Source organism: Pelobates fuscus, chromosome 11 (genome assembly GCF_036172605.1).
Source record: "Pelobates fuscus isolate aPelFus1 chromosome 11, aPelFus1.pri, whole genome shotgun sequence".
Lineage (NCBI taxonomy): Eukaryota > Metazoa > Chordata > Amphibia > Anura > Pelobatidae > Pelobates > Pelobates fuscus.
The window spans coordinates 114,779,885-114,803,513 of NC_086327.1; the positions used below are offsets into that span (position 1 = coordinate 114,779,885).

General features: G+C 38.5%; 1 protein-coding gene across 1 annotated transcript in view; it reads left to right on the forward strand.

Moving 5' to 3' along the window:
* TTLL10 (tubulin tyrosine ligase like 10) overlaps nucleotides 1-23,629 on the forward strand; it is a 45,085-nt gene that overhangs the window by 18,827 nt on the left and 2,629 nt on the right. The window contains exons 4-10 of the mRNA XM_063436879.1: nucleotides 7,199-7,317; nucleotides 13,576-13,696; nucleotides 14,853-14,938; nucleotides 16,010-16,175; nucleotides 18,920-19,091; nucleotides 19,623-19,760; nucleotides 22,696-22,812. Coding sequence (XP_063292949.1) covers nucleotides 7,199-7,317; nucleotides 13,576-13,696; nucleotides 14,853-14,938; nucleotides 16,010-16,175; nucleotides 18,920-19,091; nucleotides 19,623-19,760; nucleotides 22,696-22,812 — 919 coding nt within the window. The remainder of the gene's footprint in view (nucleotides 1-7,198; nucleotides 7,318-13,575; nucleotides 13,697-14,852; nucleotides 14,939-16,009; nucleotides 16,176-18,919; nucleotides 19,092-19,622; nucleotides 19,761-22,695; nucleotides 22,813-23,629) is intronic.

A 23,629-nucleotide genomic window follows, 5' to 3' on the forward strand; every position in this document is an offset into this window, starting at 1 on the left:
CTATAGGCTGCCCCCCCATGCCTCACTTGCCTAATCAATATACTGCCCACCCCATGCCTCACTTTCCTAATATATCGGCTGCCCCCCATGCCTTACTCCCATAATATATAGGCTGCCCCCCCATGCCATACTCCCCTAATATATAGGCTGCCCCCCATGCCTTACTCCCCTAATATATAGGCTGCCCCTCCATGCCTTACTCCCCTAATCTATAGGCTGCCCCCCATGTCTTACTCCCCTAATCTATAGGCTGCCCCCATGCCTTACTCCCCTAATATATAGGCTGCCCCCCCATGCCTTACTCCCCTAATACATAGGCTGCCCCCCATGCCTTACTCCCCTAATCTATAAGCTGCCCCCCATGTCTTACTCCCCTAATCTATAGGCTGCCCCCATGCCTTACTCCCCTAATATATAGGCTGCCCCCCTTGCCATACTCCCCTAATATATAGGCTGTCCTCCCATGCCTTACTCCCCTAATATATAGGCTGCCCCCCATGCCTTACTCCTTTAATCTATAGGCTGCCCCCCATGCCTTACTCCCCTAATATATAGGCTATTTTAACCCCCCCCATCCCATCCCTCACTTACCTGATCTGTAGGCTGTCTCTGCTGGCTGCATGTGTTGCTCCCCTGCAGTTTCAATCAGCAGAGAGAAGCAGGGATAGATGCAGCTTCCTATCCCTGTCTCTCTCTATACACCTACTGGCTGGCGCCGGTATTGCAGTTCATTTTAAATCTCACATGAAAAATAGCAGAACAAGCTGAGAAATCCAGGGGTGGGGGCAAGTGCCCCCCCCTTGTCCCCCCCCCCCCCCCTGCGGACGCCCATGCGAACAGACATGTAGTTGTAACCAGACAAGTTGGACACACAGGAACAGAGGGGTTGAGGGCCCTGCTCAATGAGCTTTCATGCTAGAGGGAGTGGGGTAAAATGACACAAAAAGGTAAGGATAGGGTATATGTGGTATATATGGAATTGTTCGCAAAATAAACAATTCCCAATATACAAAACTCAATTCTCAAGTGAAATTGAGGCATATTATTGTGTTTTGAGATTAATTTGTGATTGATATGGATATTTATCCTATAACATAATTTGTGTAGAACAACATTTTCCACTTGCAACTCGACAATTTATAGATATTCAGTTAGTGTTTTTGTCTCTCCAACATTCCTTATCTCATGCTGCTAATATTGTGTAATATCATGCTGACGTCAGTTATAAAAGTTTAGCACCTCACTAAGTAGATATGCGTGATACAAGTTACCACTGATGTACACCTGGTGATACAAGAAAGCCCAATTACGCTGCTATGCTAATTTTATCAATCATTGTTAAGGCCTGATGAGGCTGTTATCCAATAAATGTTTGTAAAAGTCATCAAGGCCCTATTTATTTTCTTAATTTTTATGAAAATAGCATTGGTACCATGCTACACATTAGTTTGGAAAAAAGACTTTGATATATATCTAATTTGTCCTCTTTCCCCCCAACTATGGTCAGTGGGTGGTGGCTAATTTTTACATGGTTGGCCCTATTGACTTTACCAGCCATCATTTATAGGCAGCGGATGGTGGCCCTAATTATAATATAAGGGAGAGATCTAGTGCCCCCCTCATCCCCCATCCGTGAGTGGCTTGTGAAGGGTTAAATTAATAAAACTTTAGGGAACGTAGTAGTAGTAGTGCGCCCCTACCGTCACCCTAGGCAGTAAGTGGTGGCTATAATTAAATATACAAGGGGGTGGACATGCCAATAATTCTCCCTCAGGACGATTAGGAAAGTAAACTTACCCCCTACCTACCTCCTTCTTACAGTAATAATAGTGAGAGAGGAGCAGTAAAAAGAATTTTGAAAAAAACATTAATCATCTTTTTTCTTCTTAGTCTTATTTTTTTACCCACAAAAATAGCCATAACTAAATGCAAAATAACACACAATTATATATATTGAAATGAAAACACTCAATTTGCAAAAAAAACAACAAAAAATAAAAACTAAATTGAACAAAAAATAGATCAATATTCATCTCGTGAGGGCTCCACGTAAAATGAGTTTCAGGCTTTGAATTCTCATTTGTGTGCTCTGCCTGGTGTTTAGTGAATTTATCTGGTAGTTATGAGGGGTAGTGGATACTTAAAGGAGAACTGTCGCCTGAACAATATTTGTTTTATATATTAGTCCTTTTATTAAGATTCTTTGTTAAATTGAGTATTTGTAAATAAATGACAAAACCACATCCCTACCTTTAGCATATGAAAGAACCCATTGGTGATATACACGTGTCTTCGGTCAGACAGTGTTTAAATTTTACAGTAAGTAGGTCTGATGATGTCACTGTACTGCGCGGGCAGTGAAGCAGGAAAGACCATAGAGGTTTTCAAGCACTGCCTGACACAAGGTGTATGTATATGACTGAAGGATCTTGTCATATACTAAAGGTAGCGGTGACCATTTCCTCATTTTTTTTTTACATATACTTAGCTTTACAGAAAATCCATTTCCTTTCAAAACTTGATGAAAGTCATTATATTTCAAAATAATGTAGAGATGACAGCAGTTCTTTAATTATTATTGCTGTATTAAAAAAAATGAAGGATAAATACAATTGCTACATAAAGCTACCACTTACAATACATACAATATAAATCAAGTGACAGTATCTTCATTTATTACGAGCAATAGCTTTGTACAAGGTTTTTTCTTTCAGTAAAAAGACTTACTGGGACCTCCAGAAACTTCTGCTATGCTTCTAAGACATATTTAGCAATTCCATAGGAAGCTCACTGAAGATCCCGGTAATTTACAGCAAAAACAGGAAATTTAAATGTGATTTTTTATTTTTTTTAAACATTTTATCCTGAGTTTTATAATGAGTTATCTAAATAAAATGATATTCTATTTCAGCCTGGTGTATCCCTTTAAATAGTTTCTATTTATTTGCTTTTAACCCAGCTCTGCAGAAAGGTTTGTTTAATAAATACATGTCTATGTGTCAAACTCCCAACTATAAACCGACCAATAAACACGAACGTTCTATGCACATAACTAAGAAAAAAGCTCCCTCTACTGTCCACAAAAGGTAAAGCAAATACATAGTGACTTTCAATTACAGAATCCTTTGGTCTTTAACACAAAATCAAAATGATTTAATGCACGTACAAATTGAGACTTTAAAATTATGTCTAAACTGAAACAAAAATTTACTATAGTGTATAGATTGTAATATTTCAGCTTCAGTTCTCCCACCAAAAATCGAACTTTGTTATGTTACATTAAAACCACTTCAGTGAATTACCTGAATCCAGCACCAATGTAGGCTCTGCCTACTCTCCTCCCCTGCCGACGTCAGCCGGCAGGGGAGTCTTAATGCGCATGCGCGGCAATGGCCGTGAATGCGCATTAGACCCCCCCATAGGAAACCATTATTTAATGCTTTCCCATGGGGATTTCGGCGACCCTGGAAGTCCCTCTAGAGGAGGACTTAACCCTGCAAGGTAAATATTGCAGTTTATGAAATCTACAATAATTACACTTGCTGGGTTAAGGGTAGTGGGAGTTGGCACCCAGACCACTCCAATGGGCAGAAGTGGTCTGGGTGCCTGGAGTGTCCCTTTAACAAACTGCAGTTGATTTATTAATACATTTTAATCCATTTAAAATATGCACATAGTGGCAAAAAAAAAAATAAGCATTGCCGTTCAATGCTTCTCTATTGAAACTGTAGCTGTGGGTGAAGTTAAAAGATGGAGGGACATTAACCTCTATCCCTTGAACTGGACTCTGCCCCCGGACATGTTCTGTCCACTTAACCCCTGGTACTCGACCTACCTTTCTTGCCTGTTCAGTACTATAAACTTATAGAGGATGCATTTGGCAAACAAGTGGTACATTTGAGACCTATCTGCTAGGGTGCGCAGAGTTTAATAGTCCAGAAAAGCTAAAGGGTAACATAGGAACTTCTGTTAGAGCAGACTACGCATGTCTATGAAGTCTATACCCAAAAGCAGCCATGCTTGCATGGTGTTTTGCTGTGCATGCGCATTAGCCTCCCAAATGTTCTCCAAATAAAAGCATTGCATTGACGATATGGTCTAATTTGATGATCACTTTCTTTTCAGAGAATGGTGGTTTTAACACTATAGGGTCAGGAATACATATTTGTATTCCTGACCATACATACGTGTTTGTATTCCTGACCCTATAGTGTTCCTTTAAGCAATGCTCAAACATCTTCACTACACCTGTGAAAAGAGAACCAAATATATGAGACTGCATGATTTGGCCTTCACCTGGGTGTATATAGACTGTCTGTCATACTGAGATATTGTGGTGGCAGTCTATGTCTGCTATTTCAGTATTCCTTGACCCTGATTTAAATTAATTATCTCAACCCTCACCAGTGATGTGACTGTGATCTACCGAAATGTGGCTCTATCATGAGACACAGTATCCTGAATTTTTCTTTTTAAATAAAGGTATCAGTCCATACATCATGCTAAGCTCTTCCCCTAGTAAAAAATAATGTAAAAAAAAAAAGAAAAATAAATGGTCCAACATGCGTTTTGGTGCTCAATGACGAACCTTCTTCAGAGAGAGAAAAAAGATCCAGTATATAATGATATGATAAAGATATAAAGCAAACAGAAGTAGTATTCTGAGAATTCAAAGAAAAACAAGATAATGGTGTAATTCTAGAGTATTTGACTTTGTCTCCCCAGGGTTCTTGCTCAAAGGACAGAATGATGGATTGTCGCACTAAAATAAAGCTTTACCTTCTGGGAATTTCTGAATATTGAAAGTCGTGTTTATTTATTGTTTGGAACAACCTGTATTTTTTTTCTGTGCCTGGGTGTGCATTTACCTATACACATTTATATATTTGAAAACGATGACTAGCAGTTAAAGTAATCCACTTTTCTCTTCCCCTTGAATTTATTTAATACCATGTAACTGTACATTTGGCATTGAAATTACAGATTTTATTTTAAAACCTTTCGTTATATTAATTGCCAGCCTCGTTATCTGCAATCTGCCATGTATGCTTAAAAACATCTTCTCCAATTATACGAAACCCCAAGGGTTCTTTTTTTTTTTTTTTTTTTTTTTTACAAAGCAGATATTTTAACCCATAGGATTATTTTCTAATTTAAAGTTACTGCTTTTAGTCACAGGTAATGAAATAAAATGAAGTTAGGTCAATTTAGAAAAATTTGTAAGTAGATGTACATTTCTATGTATTTAAACAATTTCAAAGTATTTATAAATATATTTAAAGATATATGGATATGTTGCTGCCTTAAATCCTGTCCGTTTCTCAACTTACTTTTATTTAAAGAAAGAGCAATGCATAAATTATAGACAAGCATCATGATAACTTTGCATCATTGTAATGTTGTTATGGTACATAGAGTAACATTGCTCCAGTAGCCATGCTAGAATGACTTAGAACTGGAGAGATATGATAAAACCTGCTCCAGCCTAAACATTGTCTCAAAAAGTAATATAAAAGGAGAAATTCCCACTCTGATGTTCAAGCTCTCACAAATCTGTGATGCATATTCTATATTCTGACAAAACCTTTTTGACCTAGCCTGTTATTATTATTAAAAATGTGCCGTCAATCGCATGCCATGTCAAACCCAATGTTCCTACTCAACTTGCCAATGCTGTTGTGGCATCGCAAGAAATATTGTATGTATATACGTGCACAAGAAAAATAAAGAATTTTTAAAAAAAGGAGAAATTCCCCATTTACCACCCAAAATTCATATAACTTTGCAGCATTCATTCTCACTTGTGTGCGTCGCACATTTGTGTCATGCGCAACTTGGAAGGACATGTCTTCTCTCTTCCCTATAGCTCTGCTGATATTCTCCCTATTGCACTATTGGAGTCCAGTATGAATGAGGTGTAAATGAGGAATCTGCCACCAGGAATGATAGGCAAGAGTTGGGGTTCCATGGGAGGACAAAACTGGTGGGAAGTCTGCAAAAAAACAAGATGCTGGAGAGGAAGACAAAATGTAAAAGGATGGGAAGACAAAGATACATGGAAAAATGTGTGAGAGGGCACACATGGAGATGACAGAACTGCAAAGGGGTCAAAAGGGAGTAGATCATGCCAGTCATTGGGTATATAATCTTGAAGTTTGAAGGAAGTGGCTGGAGTGAGTGGAGTGGAGTGGAAGCAGGGGAATACTGGACCATAGCTATGACTTATGTTTGACTTTATGTTTCCAAGTTGCTAAGATTAATCTGTCTGATTCCACCCGATGATGATGAATGCGCTCTTTGATAAGAATACGTTTGATGCATTTATTAATTGCTAGTACCATTATTCTCCTTAAATGGTCACTATAAGACAACTTTCATGATTGGATAGCTAGTGGTACAAAGAGCACACTGAGCCTATTCTGAGCTCTGAGAGCGTCTAAGATTTGTAAACAAGATAATCACTCAGACTGCCAATCAGGTAGCTGGTATTCTCGGTTCCAGATACCGGATATCACTTTTGTCTTGAGCCTGCACAACTTGGGCTGAGCTTTCTCTTCATCCAGGAGAAAGAGTTCATCATTGGACCATACATGGGCAGATTGCAACTCTGTGGGTCAGTCCACATAGCGTGGTTCACTGTGCAACACTCCTCATCCTTTGTGATTGGATTGCAATGTACCCCTAAGTTTCATAGTCTTCACCCTTTTATTCTAAATAGTTGAATGCTTGAATGAACAGACAATTATTAAAGCACCTGCAGTAATGGACAGACAGAATTTTAAGCACTGCCAACTAACACAGCAATGTGTGTCAATATTGACGATTTGACATTTGTCCACTTCAAATTATGAGGTACAAAGTATTATGAAGATATATATCCAGGTTTCAGGAATCTACTGTACAGGAGATGCAGCCTTTCTGGGAAGTATCAATTTGGAATAATGACCAGATCAGACATGTTATGGCATTTGCAATGTTAAAAGCAGTTATCTTAGACCACAGCCCACCCTGCTGAGTGTCCTATTTCCCATGCCAGTCCTGGGTTTGTTTGAGCATGCCACAGGACCAAAATTAGTAAAAATCCAAATCCGCAATGTTTTGAACTTGCGTTTCAAAGTGTTTATTCAAAAGAGTAGCCAGGTAAATGGATAAAGAGATAAAAAAGAAGTAAACCTGACACATTGTGTTCCTTATTTAGGGTAAGTGCTTACTGTATGCGAAGAGGTTGGCAGCGCATTCAAGACAACAAGAGAGAAGATTATAGATTGAAATGGTGTGAGGCCAAGTGCTCGGCAACTTATTGTACATTTCGAGACGGTAAGGGAAAAACTTATAATAAATGCTTTGATTACTTATATATAGATAAAATTATGCATTTAATTATTTGCAATACAACTAAGAATGCATAGACAACTGGCCAATAAACAGTTATTGGTGGCGAACTGATCATAAGCTATAACAGTCTAAGGCAAAAGGAAAGGTTTTTTTTACCGTAAGAACAATCGGGATGTGGAATTCTCTCTGCCTGTAGAAGTGGTTTTATCAGAGTTCGTACAAATGTTTAAACAGCTACTAGATGTGTACTTGCAAAAACATAATATTCAATTATGTAATTTTTCAACTGTGGGGTAATAGCTTCTTGATCCAAGGATAAATCTGACTGCCATTCTGGGGTCAATAAGGATTTGTTCCCATAGTTTGCTGCAAAATTGGAAGTGCTTCAAACTGGGTTTTTTGCCTTCTCTTGGATCAACAGCAAAAAACATATGCGAAGAAGGCTGAACTTGATGGACACATGTCTCTTTTCAGCCTATGTAACTATATGTGACATATATGTCGAGCTGGGAAAAATTTGCAAAAAGTTGTAAATGTTGTTCCAGCTATAATATGGTTCTTTTGTGTTTTACAAGTCTAACAAGGTACAGGCATCGTTCCTCGGACCTCTCTTCCCAGTTGACATGTCCTTCTTCCTTTTAAGTTCTTTTTAGCCTACTTCCCTTCTAGCTTGCTTGAACAGGGCCCTCTCCATCTACTGTAAAATTGCAAAATAATCTGGAATGTGTTAGGACTATTATAACAAAATATATAGTCTTAATAATAACAATAATAATAATAATAAAAATTTGTTTATTATGTTTGAAATTCTGTTTCCAGCTTACCATAAACTATTGTTCAGGGAATAGGTCCCTCTGTGACTGATGTTTCACAAAGGATCTACCTGGCTAAGAGAGTAATGAGAAATATCAGATTAGCAATTTGTCTTTAAATCACTTCTATTACAAAACTGCTGGAAACCTAATTAAAATGGGACTTTTCTTATTAAAAAAGAGATTTTTTATCTACATCTTTACATGGAGTGGGCATGCGATTTCATACTTATCAACAACATATATAACACTTTATTGCATAATGACCTAAATTCCAGGGATTCTAATACATTTCCTGCTTACATATGGGGACGCACCAAGATTCCATTAGCAACATTTTGAATTGCCCAATCATTTGGCGAAAATATTAGTTCCACTGGAACCGATACTGCTCCCTGATGTCACACTTATTCTGGGATGAAATGTATAAAGGCACCCAGAGCGGTAATCCCTATTATTATTATTATTATTAATATGGTTAAAGCATCAAGCTAACTGTTAGATTGGAGGAACTACCCATATTCGAACAAAGAGTCTGCAATGACATAGTGCCTGAAACTATTTAATATACCGTGCTTTATGTGATCTACTTTGCAGTGAAATGCTTATTAGAGTATACCTGCCACCTAGTGGCCAGTTTAAACATGACATATCAATGGAATGCCCACTGCAGATTCAAATATTCTCTAGTACAGGGGTAGGCAACCTTTGGTACTACTGATGTTGTGGACTACCTCTCCCCTGAGCATTATGGCTGTAAGAGCATTATTGGATATGTAGTCAACAACATGCTAATGGTGTGCATCGTTGCCTACCCAGGCTCAAGTTAGTACTGTCTTAACCTGGTTTGCAATGCAGATATAATAAGAGGTCGATTAATTAAATTACATGGTTTTCATATACTGTATATGTATTCAGCCCTGCGGAATTGAATAGCTGTAAATGTAATATATACATGTCCTGACATCATCTAGAGAGCTTAATTCTGGTACATGCTATTCTAGTTTTATTTATCACGTTAATAAAAATAAATATATTGGTATTAATAAACATATTCTAATGATGATCATTTTATATACTCAGAAATTGTTTACATTATTTTGGTTATGTTAAAGGGCAGGGCCGTTTGAAGGAGTTTGGGGGCCCCAAGCAAAATGGACACGCACGCACACACGCACGCACGTAAAGCCTACAGGAACCACAGCATAGCCATACAGTTTAAGTTCACCCACACTTTATATAAATAAAAAAAGTTTACAGTGCAAATACTGCTGTTGCATATACTGTGCATAAATAAAAAATGTTTACAGTGCAAATACTGCTGTTGCATATACTGTGCATAAATAAAAAATGTTTACAGTGCAAATACTGCTGTTGCATATACTGTGCATAAATAAAAAATGTTTACAGTGCAAATACTGCTGTTGCATATACTGTGCATAAATAAAAAATGTTTACAGTGCAAATACTGCTGTTGCATATAATGTGCATAAAATTTGAACATTTTCACCAATTTAACATTTGCAAAAAACACCACTGTACCATAAATCAAGTATACATAAAAAAGTGCACAATAACTAAATCCAACATACTTAAAACACACACACACACACATACATACATACATACACACTCACATTAGCATTTTTCAGTTCTCACAAACATGTGCAAATTATCTAAAACTGCTGTGCGCGCAGTGTGAAAGAGCTCCCTGTCCTGCCCCCTGTCCTATAGAGCTCTCTCTTCTGTCCCTTAGAGCTCTGCCCTGCCCCTTAGTGGTCTTTCCTCTCCCCCCACCCTCCCCTACCAGTCTCTTCTCACCCCCCCGTATTCTCCTCACCCCCATCCCTGTGTTCTCCTCACCCCCTCCCTGTGTTCTCCTCATCTCCGCTTCTCCTCATCCCCTCCCTGTGTTCTCCTCACCCCCCTACCTGTGTTCTCCTCATCTCCGCTTCTCCTCACCCCCTCCCTGTGTTCACCTCATCTCCGCTTCTCCTCACCTCCCCCTTCCGTGTTCTCCTCATCTCCTCACCCCCCTGTGTTCTTCTTACTCCTCCTCCCGTGTTCTTCTTACTCCTTCCCCCTCCCTATGTTCTTCTTGCTGCCCCAATGTTCTTCTTACTCCTCCCCCCTATGTTCTTCTTACTACCCCCCCTCCCTATGTTCTTCTTACTCCCCTCCCACCCTCCCTGTGTCCTCATACTCCCCTCCCCTGTGTCCTTCTTACTCCCCCCGTCCTTACTCCCCCTCCCTGTGTCCTTCTTACTCCCCTCCCCCTATGTTCTTTTTACTCCCCCCATTTTTTTTTACTCCCCCTCCCCTCCCTATGTTTTTTTTACTCCCCCATGTTTTTTTACTCCCCCATGTTTTTTTTACTCCCCCCTCCCCTCCCTGTGTTTTTTTACTCCCCCTCCATGTTTTTTTACTCCCCCTCCCTCTCCCTATGTTTTTTTTTACTCCCCCCTCCCCCTCCCTATGTTTTTATGAATCTCCTGAACCATGCGGTACCCAGCCGGACTGACAGCCAGGAGGAAGAGGTGCTCGGCCACACTACAGAGAAGGGGAGGTGATGAGAGAGGAGTGCTGCAGCTGCCTGAGGCTCTCTATAGAGAGCTCAGGTGGCTGCAGCCTTATAGGAAACACCGGCTCTGCTTGGGGCCCCGGGCCAGCTCGGAGCACCAAGCAACTACTTGGTTTGCCTGCCCGGTAGCGACGGGCCTGTTAAAGGGACAATTTAGTCACTCAGATAACTTGATCTCAATGAAGTGTTGTGGGTGAAGTGCGCCTGTCATTTTTGCCCTTAATGTAAAACGTTGCCATTTAGTAGATATGTTCAGTAGACATTTTCATTGCAGAGCTGTTTCCTTGACCGCCACTGCAGGTTCTTTCCTCTGTGAGAATTGAGTCAGACTCAGTTCTCAAACATAACCTCCATTGATGGCTCTCATCAAGAGCATCTGATTGGAGGAGTGTGGCGATTGCTGCACATATGGTTCTCATCCCCAATGCTTCTCTATGAGAAGAATTGGATTGGACGAGAAGATGAAAAAGCAACACATGTGGAAAGAGCGGGTGGCTGCACTGAGTAAGTCATGGCACTGGGAAAAAGGTAAGTAGACCCCCCTTTTTAAATGTCATTTAGAGTGGGCCCTGAATCTAAATAGGGAGGAAAACACCAAGGGCTCTACGAAGGGACCCTAATCTGGAACCTTGTCTAGGGCCTACAATGCAATACTACAATAAAATGAGTGCACAATGTGGGGGTGATTAGGGACTAATGCTCAAACACCTAAAAAGTGGTATCCCCTACACCACTTAACAATACATAGCATACATACATACAAAGGCGGAGCTCAATGCAGCAAATATTCTGAAAAGTAAAACAATGCAGCAAAATAGTGTAACACAGTATATGAAAATTTCCAATATAAGAATGTAGTAATATTACTCACAAGCCTAGAGTCATACCGTCATATGACTCAGGTTGTATACGCCTTTGGACCATTCAAGGTTGTCCAAACCCCTTCTGTATAAGGTGCTTTCTTTAAAGTGCTGTGATTTTTCCTTCCAAGTGCTTTGGGTTCCTCCTTTCCCTTTTTGGCCGGTTGCAAATAATAGATACACCAGGTCCAGGGTAGTGAATCCAATAAAGTGCTTTATTCATTTAAAAAAATCAAAAAGTATAAAAGAAATATATCTGTGCCAGATGTGTACCTGGATAGACTAAATAGTCAATGTCAATTGTCCAAAACGCGTTTCGCCTTGTTAAAAGGCTTCCTCAGTTGGCTGTTCTGTCTCTTCCTCCCTCCTTCTGTTTTTAAATCGCCCGCTTCAGATTGTTGGTCCTTGTACTTCCGTTTCCGGTTTCTCGTTACGTGGAACGCACGTGCGTTCCACTGTGCGTCCTCACTTTTTTTTTGCCATTATTTCGGTGGAACGCTACCTGCGTCGTGTTTCCGCTTCCGGTTTTGCGGCCTGTGGAACGCACGTGCGTTCCAGCGTGCGTTTACCACGATCTCATCAGTTATAATCACTAGGCAGTATTACATATGTATGAGTTCCTGCCTAGGCAGTAACTATCATCAGCATCACTAGGCAGTATTACATATGTATCGCCCGCTTCAGATTGTTGGTCCTTGTACTTCCGTTTCCGGTTTCTCGTTACGTGGAACGCACGTGCGTTCCACTGTGCGTCCTCACTTTTTTTTAGCCATTATTTCGGTGGAACGCTACCTGCGTCGTGTTTCCGCTTCCGGTTTTGCGGCCTGTGGAACGCACGTGCGTTCCAGCGTGCGTTTACCACGATCTCATCAGTTATAATCACTAGGCAGTATTACATATGTATGAGTTCCTGCCTAGTGATTATAACTGATGAGATCGTGGTAAACGCACGCTGGAACGCACGTGCGTTCCACAGGCCGCAAAACCGGAAGCGGAAACACGACGCAGGTAGCGTTCCACCGAAATAATGGCTAAAAAAAAGTGAGGACGCACAGTGGAACGCACGTGCGTTCCACGTAACGAGAAACCGGAAACGGAAGTACAAGGACCAACAATCTGAAGTGGGCGATTTAAAAACAGAAGGAGGGAGGAAGAGACAGAACAGCCAACTGAGGAAGCCTTTTAACAAGGCGAAACGCGTTTTGGACAATTGACATTGACTATTTAGTCTATCCAGGTACACATCTGGCACAGATATATTTCTTTTATACTTTTTGATTTTTTTAAATGAATAAAGCACTTTATTGGATTCACTACCCTGGACCTGGTGTATCTATTATTTGCAACCGGCCAAAAAGGGAAAGGAGGAACCCAAAGCACTTGGAAGGAAAAATCACAGCACTTTAAAGAAAGCACCTTATACAGAAGGGGTTTGGACAACCTTGAATGGTCCAAAGGCGTATACAACCTGAGTCATATGACGGTATGACTCTAGGCTTGTGAGTAATATTACTACATTCTTATATTGAAAATTTTCATATACTGTGTTACACTATTTTGCTGCATTGTTTTACTTTTCAGAATATTTGCTGCATTGAGCTCCGCCTTTGTATGTATGTATACAATGCAATACTATACATGCTACTGTGGTACTTGAATCTATAAATGGTCCCTAATTAAAACAGAAACATACTGCACTGAAAAAATTGCAGCTTAATAATTTGGTAATGCAATGAATAATGATCTAACTGGACTGGGCTCTAGCTGCAGTATCTCAGAATCACGGGTTTCATTCCTGCCTGGGCCAGCTGATTTTTTTTATCCTTCAGAAGAGGTTGATAATATTAGAACCATTGAGAAGTGTAATGATAACATCTATACTCCAGGGTGCACTTGAAAACAACATTTATATTTTCTGGTTAAATACATTGACGTTATTAAAAGCAACTTTATGATTTATAACGTACAATCTCTTTGTGTTTTTAAGGTGAGCAATTGGTATACCAAATACCTAATAATAAACTCCTGACTACAAAAATCGGCCTCTTAAATAGCCTGAGAGAATATGAAAGAGTTATGATCAAAATCAGCAAGCTCGGGAACCCTCGGTGAGTACATATTGCACAAGGACTCTCCCCTGTATGAGGACATGTATTATAGACAAATGCAGTTATACAACATTTCTCTTTGCATACATGAAATAAACAGGAAAAAAAGAGTAAAATATATATATATATTTGTGCTCAGAATTTAATATGTAATGGATAGTGTCTGAGATGAAAGTCGGTTGTGGTGTGCCGAAACCAACGTCCGAGTGGGCCTGTAAATAAAAGAGGGCCCACCAAGGAGTGCTGGTGGGTGGGGAACACTTGAACTCGAACATCAGAGGTGAGTAGGGGCTGGGAGTTTAAGTAGGAGACTTACTCCCCCCACAAATTCAGGCATAATGGCCTTTCTACTTGTGCTCGGAATTGAATATGTAATGGATAGTGTCTGAGATGAAAGTTGGTTGTGGTGTGCCGAAACCAACGTCCGAGTGGGCCTGTAAATAAAAGAAGGCAAAGAGAAGTTTGGGAAAAACACACTTTATTGCATTTATTACATAACTAAATTCCTGAAGGCTTGGCGGGGAATGTACGTATTGTATATGGAGGATTTCCAATGACCCAATCTCTTGATGATGATAATAATAATTAAATATCACATTGCGGTTTATCCTTAAGTGCTTACTCACAAGTGCAGTTCTTTATCCCTACAATTATATATATCTATGGTCTACATCTGTGCTCTGAACGGGAGTTTTACAGAAATAATTGCCCTCAAGCTTTAAAAGGATAGGAGATATTTTGCTAACAGGGTTATTCATTAAAGGGCGACTTATCGAGAATTTTAGACCAAACTAATTGAAATTAAATTGTAGCCGACTTGATGAATTGTTCCTTTTTGGATATTTAACTTTGAACACCTGTCAAATCCAACATTATTGAGTAACACTGTAAGTATTAGGTAGCATGGGACAGTGTCAAAGATGCAGAAAGTATAGGAACAATATGTACACATATTAGTATTATTTATTTATACAGACCAACACATTCTGCATTGACACTATACTTAAAAGGATCAATATTTTGTTTGACAGATGGAAATCAATATGGGTTTTATGAGCGCTGTCCACGAGCTTATGATGTAGATGACTAATATAAAGGTAGTGTGCGTTTTTTTTTTGCATTTTAATCACATCATATTCATCTTGTCCCTGCTCAGGATCCTCAGAATGGAAGATTTTTTTCCTGAAACTTTTCGTATGGATATTGCAACTGAGAGAGACACATTCTTTTCTCTTAATGAAGGTGAGATCTCTTACTTCTACTGAGAGACTGCCTTCCAAAAACGATGTTCTATCATCCAGGGAAGTAAAAAAAAAAAACTGCAGGGAGTGTGATGTTTATAATTTCCCTCTACTGGGCACATCACCTTCCATTCTTGTCAAATTCTATTGTTACATTTTGTAAAATAAGAATAACTAATAACGTGCATTATGAACGACATGACTGTGGATTTGTCATTTTGTTATTACCTTATTACTGCACGTATCAGGGAGCACCAAGTAACTATATGACGAAGCACAATGAAACTAGTGCAATTTATATTCTCATAGTAGCCACTTTTGTCAATGTTATTGGAAAATTGTCACTGTTCCACCGGTTGGGGAGGTTACCTCGCTAGTAATAGAAAATAAAAGCTACAAACTAGCTACTAGGTCATTTACTCCTTACCTGGTGGCATTGAAGAGGGATTGAATGACGTGGGAGACCTTCAATCCTTACCACTATCATCAGGATAAAAGATAAATCTGAGCTCTACAGTCACAAGAATCTAGCAGAGAGAGAGAGAGATTGTTTGTAAAACAAGTGGCACAGTTTTTTCTTTGTTGGCATAGATCTTCAATTTTAAATATCTCTATAATGCCCACACCAAGACCATCATTTTAAATGCTGGGGGAATTTTTGAGAAACTACTCTCCAAAAAATGACATCAGTATCCTTTAAAATGCCTGTAAGTTGAGTATTTGCATGCTTTTTAGTTTTATTTTCACACATACATTATGTAACAGCTCCCATGTCAATTCCTCAGTAAGACCATGTCATCTCCTAAAGATTATATCCCTAGCCCCCATACATGGTCTTGTGAAATTTAGTTTTAGCAGTTGACCTGTTTTTATTTTTTGCTGAATTGCTTTGATAGCTGTATACCAGTGCTTTTCCAAGATATATCCTTTAGGAATTATCTGGACTTTCCTTCTAACCACAAATCTGGTTCCTAACTTCTTGTGTAGTGTATTTTGTAAAATAAAGGTTCAAACTGAAACCCAGCATTGTAACCCAAGAATGTATCAACTGCAATATTTTTCCATTGTCTAGAAAGTCAAACATGGATCTGCAAACCAACTGGTCTGAACCAAGGACGGGGAATTTTTTTGTTAAAAACTCCTGAGCAAATCAAAGACCTACAATGCCAACTGCAAGCCATGGACGATGACAACAAAAAGACTCCACACAAGGGTCCACAAGCCAGAATCGTGCAGAGGTAAAAGATACAAGTGTTACGCTGATTGCTTTCTGATCGCTCATGGGTGGAGGCTGGGGGGGGGGGGGGGGGGAGGGAGGGGAGGGAGGGGTACTTGTATTTCTATTAGTTTATCTAATTAAAGGGAAGCTTCATACCCAGATGCACCTGAAGTTGCTGAAGTGCTTTATGTGTGAAGAGTGTGCTATCAATTTACAAAATGTGCAGATTTCAATAGAAATTGGCACTTTTATAAAATAACCTTGTTACACCCCCTTGGCTATTTATTCAGACAGCTGTTACATCTGGGTTTGGTTAGCTCAGTGGAACTAAACTCAAGAGACAGGCAAATACTCAGAGCAAAGACTTAAACTGCATTGGAAAGTCTGTGATTGGACAGCCACAAAAAGTCTGGGCGGGGTTAGAAGGGGAGGGCTTGCAAAGGCTGCATACAAGAGATCCACAGCTTTTGCAAGCTATTTTTGCATGTATAATTTAATGTACAGCTGTTTTAAAATCATTTGCTTTTTCATATGTTGCCTGTCCGGTCTCCAGTTTACCTAACGTCATCTGCAAACGATGTTATACCTCTTACAAACTATATTGTAAGAACAAATGACTAATTTTTCTCACTACCCTTACCACAGTGGGAAAAATGCACAATTAAATGCATGCATGTTTTCATTGGGAGTGAGTCTACTAGACAATGATTTATTAAGTGTTTTACTTTTTTATTTTATTTCTGCAGTGTAGCCAAGCTGAAAGCATTTTGCTTTTTGTTAGAGCTCCATCTAGTGGCATATTTGTATTGCATTGGAAGATTAACAAAAGTTTATTAAATAGCCGAAGTTTTACATACTTTTTCTAAGTTCTCAGATTTTCATTTAAGTTAAACCACCATCTGGATTGTAGGCACAAACAATTGTATCATAAGTGTGTATCATGTCTCACACTTAAAAAATATATATTTTTTTGGATATCGTACCATCACAAAACTTTTTGGGATGTTTGCTTTTACATTTACAATATTTGTCACCAAATATGTGGATTCAAAAAAAAAAAAAAGAGTAAGCATGCCTGGTTATTTTATTATATCCTCACCACCACACATGCAGAGAGAATTAGGAGTTTGAAATTAGGAGCAGTGGCGTCTAATGGACCTCATTTATTTTTATATTTTATTATTATATTTTTTTACATTTACTTTTATACAACTTTGAAGAAAGATGATCAACTTTCAGGGTGAAATAACAGATTGGATCTCTGAGGTCTCACACATCCCGAGCATATTTTAACATTTTATTTCCCTTTGAATATCAGAATAGAGAAGCACATCGCGCAGCTCTTTTGCCACTGAACGGGTTAATTTCATCCTGTTGCATTTGTATGTGCTGCTTTTATCGTAGGATTTTTTGCTTTTTAATGCAGGACTTACTTATAAATATATTACTATTCTTTGAGTGTTTCTTCCTATGCCAACTATTAAATCAGAATGGCATTGGTTCTATGCTTTTCTATGTAGCGTTTCTGATTCCCATGGAAGTGTGTCGAAAATTGGTCGCACTTCCAAACGTTGATTTGTGACATTCAATAGTCAAGCATGGCACCTATGTCACTCTGAGCCCTTGACATTTGACAATCAGTGGCTAAGTGAGGCAGCTGTCACTCTGTGCTCTGAGAGTGAACCGATTATGAAGAATTTCAATTTTACAATTTAAATTTGTATTGTAACATTCCCACTTAATTAATTGCATTCTAGCACACACAAAATGTATTTACTATTTCTATGACATTTATGGTTTTCTGCTTGGATTTCAACTTTGAATTAGTTAGGATACTATTTGATGCTGTACTGTTTTCCCTAATAAATTGAGATAGATTTTGTGTACGGTGAGAAAATTCGGTTCAGCCGAACCACCACCGGATTTTGTTCGGTTGCACAGATATTCAGTACAAAAAAACTGATTCAAAAGGGCATTAAAATTTACCAATCGTTGTACTTCAAAATATATACATCATCATTTTATGTGTATTATCGTGTTATGTGTGTATTTTGCAGTACACTAATAGGAGCATTTTCCTGTCATTTAGTTCAGCGATCAGGTGAAAAAATGTATCTAATAACAGGGAGAGCATTAAAAATATCTTGATATATTATATATTTATTTAATATATAATACATAAATATAGATGTTTTCTCTCTATTGCTCACTTCTTATTTAGTGACTGTTCCCTAGCCATCAATTATCTTTTTTTTCCCATCAACAATCTCTTTTTTTTGGTGCCACGGGCCGAATTAAGAATCACAATCAAATCAAACATGCTGTCCAGTCTCCAGCTTACCTAACATCATCTGCAAACGATGTTATACCTCTTACAAACTATATTGTAAGAACAAATAAAACAAATTCTCCCCTACCCTTACCTTCTGTGTCACTATACCCCACTCCCTCTAGCATGTACGCTCATTGAGCAGGGCCCTCAATCCCTCTGTTCCTGTGCATCCAACACGTCCGGTTACAAATACATGTCTGTTAGTCCACCCATTGTCCAATGCTGCAAAATGTGTTAGCGCTTTATAAATAATAATAATAATAATAATGTACAAAAATAGATATATTGTTATCAAAGTCTATCATATTCATATGTCTGTATTTAAATTAATTGTCGTGAAGTATATTTACAATGCACTGCAAGCTATTTAATAAAACATTAAACTACAGACACATATTTGTCATATTAACATTTTTTTATTATCTTTACAGGTATATACCCAACCCTTTGCTTTTGGATGGACGGAAGTTTGATGTTCGTTCTTACTTGCTCATTGCCTCCACTGTCCCTTACTTTGTATTCTTTTGCCATGGTTACGTGCGTCTTACATGTAATCACTATGATCCCAAGTCTGATGACCTCACAGGTCACCTGACCAACCAGGTATATGTTATTAGTGTCGCTTACAACCTTTGCAAAATAGATCAACTATGCTTGTCAATGTCTAACTGAGTTATTCACTAAAGTAAGTTTTTCAGGAATTCAAAGTGAATTTCAAATTTAGGGACAAGGTACTGGAGGCATGGCTGATTTGGAGAATTTTCTAGTTCGCCAATTCTGTTCTTCAATTTCAAATTCACTTTGAATTCCTGACAATTCTTATGTAAGAGAATAATCCTGTTAATGTGAATATCCAGAAATATATATATATATATATATATATATATATATATATATATATATTTTTTTTTTTATTTTTTTTTTAAAGATTGTCCATAAGAATAGAAAATATACAAAAAAATGTAATTAAACACAAACTATTAATTCTCCCATCATTTTTGTATTGATAAAACAGTTACAATTGTGCTAAAGAAAACTGAATATATATATATATAATTTACTATTCTGTCTGTAACATCAGGTGGGTTTCCTATAAGATCGTAACAAGCTTTTCTTTATACTCATTTGCCCCAGTACATGCAAAAGAAGAACCCTCTGTACAATGAACTTAAGGAAGAAACTGTGTGGTCAATGGAAAGATTTAATACTTATGTGAATGAAATTGCTTCCGATAAAGGCCTACCTCAAGACTGGGTGCTGAATGTATTCACGGTGAGGAAACAACCCATGAGTAACACGCACAAGCAAACAGTGATTCAGCAGTACATCATTTTTTACCTATCCATTAATTACAACAGTATTTTGTATGGAAAATCACACATGCAGTAAAGGCTGATGGAAAGTATTTTAAATAGAACCATAGAAAGATAGGATGAGACGCAGATAAGAACTATTTGTAGCGGACCATGGGTAACCCGGACGGTTACCTCCGCTAATTCCTTCCTTCAGCCTCTCTGGAACCCTTAAAACAAGCAGGCATCCCTTTCCCCCAGTAACCGGATGACACACAGTTCTGGGAGCACAACTCAACTGAGGTTTATTGGAACACACACAGCTTTTTTGCCCAGTACCCTACATGGGGTTCATAATACAAGATAACAGGGGTTTCAATCCCAGGATCCTCTACAGAAAAATATACAGAATTCTGAGACACTCCAAAAAACATTTTTTAAAAAGGGACCAATTTGAATGTGAAAGGGGGCAGACGGTTTACAACATGGATTGATCCTTTGATTAATCAAATGCTCTGCAAAGTGTGAAATTCTACACTTGAGATGTCTGGCTGTCTACTTCCAATGTAAACTAACTGCCTTCAGCCATATGGCCTGTACCTCTTAATTGATTAGTTAATTTCTTTGAAAGGTTAATGATTATTAGCCTTCCAGAATTACATTGTACGATAGCATTCCATATCACAGTATGCTCTGCATTATAAAGTATCACACTCTACTGTATTATAGCATTCACTATCACTCTATATCACACTGTATGATAATATTCTGTATCATCCTGTATCACTCTGTATCTCACTGTATTATAACATACTGTATTACACTATTATAGCATACTGTATTGCACTGCATTAGATCACTCTGTATCACTATATATCACACTGTATTATAGCATACTTTATTACTCTGTACTACACTATTATAGCATACCGTATTACACTGCATTATAGCACTCTCTATCACTATATATCACACTGTATTATAGCATACTTTATCACACTGTATTGCAGCACTCTATATTATAGATGAGTTCCAGTATCATATCCCAAAGAGACACCAACACTTACCCACAGATTAATAACTAAGCCTCATTTCTATTGCATTCAGAATGGGACAAGCACAATCTTCTAATAAGCCCAAACATGATTTGCGAACAAAGGGGGCACATGTGGGCATGGTACTCAGTGACGGCGGTCTGTCACACTATTCGACCCATCTAGTCGGCCCAATTTTCATTATTTATTGGCCTTATCTTATAGCTTGGATAGCATAATGCCTATCTCATGCATGTTTAAACTCCCTCACTGTGTTAACCTCTACCACTTCAGCTGTAACCCTTACACTACCTGATCGATACAACATCATACCTGATGTTTTAAAGCACGTTATTCCAAACAATTTAGGAATGTTAGGTGATTTATGCCCTTTATGGATTGAAACCAGACTCTGCATCAACTATGTAATTTTCCATGGGAGTTTTGTCATGGATCCCCCTCCGGCATGCCACAGTCCAGGTGTTAGTCCCCTTGAAACAACTTTTCCATCACTATTGTGGCCAGAAAGAGTCCCTGTGGGTTTTAAAATTTGCCTGCCTATTGAAGTCTATGGTGGTTCGCCCGGTTCGCCCGTTCGTGAACATTTGCGGAAGTTCGCGTTCGCTGTTCGTGAACGGAAAATTTTATGTTCGCGACATCACTAGTGTTAACCTCTACCACTTCAGCTGGAAGGCTATTCAATGCATCCACTACCCTCTCAGTAAATAAATACTTCCTGATATTATTTTTAAACCTTTGTCCCTCTAATTTAAGACTAAGTCCTCTTGTTGTGTCAGTTTTTCTTTTAAATATAGTCTCCTCCTTTACTGTGTTGATTCCCTTTATGTATTTAAATGTTTCTATTATATCCCCCCAAGCTATACATGTTAAGATCCTTTAACCTTTCTTTGTAAGTTTTACCCTGCAAACTATAAACTAGTTTAGTAGCCCTTCTCTGAACTCTCTCCAAAGTATCAATATCCTTCTGGAGATACGGTAGTACTGCATACAATACTCCAAGTGAGGTCTCACCAGTGCTCTGTACAATGGCATGAGCACTTAACTCTTTCTACTGCTAATACCTGTCCCTATACAATCAAGAATTCTGCTAGCATTTCCTGCTGCTCTATAACATTGTCTGCCTACCTTTAAGTCATCTGAAATAATTACCCCTAAATCCCTTTCCTCAAATGTAGAGGTTAGGACTGCATCAGTTATGTATTACCGTAGAACGCGCCTGTTTTTCTTCAAAAAGCTGGGCCACATTACCAAAAATCCATTACCAAAAATCTATCCAATGATCCATTTCTCCATCGATTCATCCATCCACCAACCCACACACTCACTTATACATCAATCCATCCATCAATTTTCAATCCTCTCATCCACCCACCTACTCACTCATTTTTCCATCCATCCATCTATCCATTCATCCATCCACCAATTTCTCCATCCATCCAGCCATTCATCCACCCTCCATCCGTCCATCCATCCATCTATCCATTAATCCACCATTCATTCATCCACCATCCATCCATCCACCATCCATCCATCCATTCATCCACCATCCATCCATTCATCCACCATCCATCCATCCATCTATCTATCCATCCCTATTTCTTTTTTTGCGTTGTTTTATATTTTTTTGCCTGTCTTCCTGTCTGTTTAGAATATCTATTTATCGGTCTCTCAGGTTTTTATCCATGCTTCCTCCAATGGTTAATTTCCTTTTGCAAGATTCTAAATATAGTTTAGTATCTATGCCTGTGTGTGACCATTTTTCTGCTTTTGATAGTGACTAGAGAAGGAAGTCATGTTTGTGTGTGTATGTGATTGCTGTGCTGTGTTATGCTATGCTCATAGTCTTCCTGTCTCTTGTAGAAAAGGATGCAGCAAATAATGACGCACTGTTTCCTGGCTGTTAAAACAAAGTTGGACTGCCACCTTGGATACTTTGACCTCATTGGCTGTGACTTCCTGATCGATGAAAATTTCAAGGTAATTTGCCAAATCCATAAGGCAGCCAAGTAAATAATGACTGCACTCTCCAGTATGCCAACAGTATTTTTTATTGAAATCAGCCTAATGTTTATATAATCAATACATATAATCTAATATCTGAAATATATGAATCTAGAGGTATTGCCTCAGCCATGCTCTCAATGGTTACTATAGGTCACACATGCTCACAGGAGGAATCTAAATGCCTGACAGTGTCTACATTTCCTGTGTTATCAGAGGAAATACATTAGCTAGTGAGACCTACTGAAGGACTTGAGTGAGATCTGCAGCAGAAAGATTTGGGTAATTGGGGCTGACATTTTCCTTGGACATTTTAAATTTGCATCAGACAACAGGCTGTGCAAGAAAATACATTTTATTTAAAGGGAAACTATAGTCACCAAAACTACTTTAGCTTAATGAAGCAGTTTTTGTGTATAGATCATGCCTCTGAAGACTCTATGCTCAATTATCTGCCATTTAGGCTTTAAATCACTTTTTTTTTCTGTTTATCTGTTTATAAAGCATAGCCACACCTCCCCTGGCTGTGTCTGACACAGCCTGCATGAAAACAAAATGGTTTCCATTTCAATCAGATGTTAACTTACCTTTAAGGTTCTTATCTCCTGCTCTGTAAATTGAACTTTAACCCCTTAAGGACTAAACTTCTGGAATAAAAGGGAATCATGACATGTCACACATGTCATGTGTCCTTAAGGGGTTAATCACATGAGGCTTCTGCAGGCTGTAGCAGGGTTTTAACAGAACAATAGATAAGAAAGTCTAAATTAAACAGAATTTGCAATACAGGAAG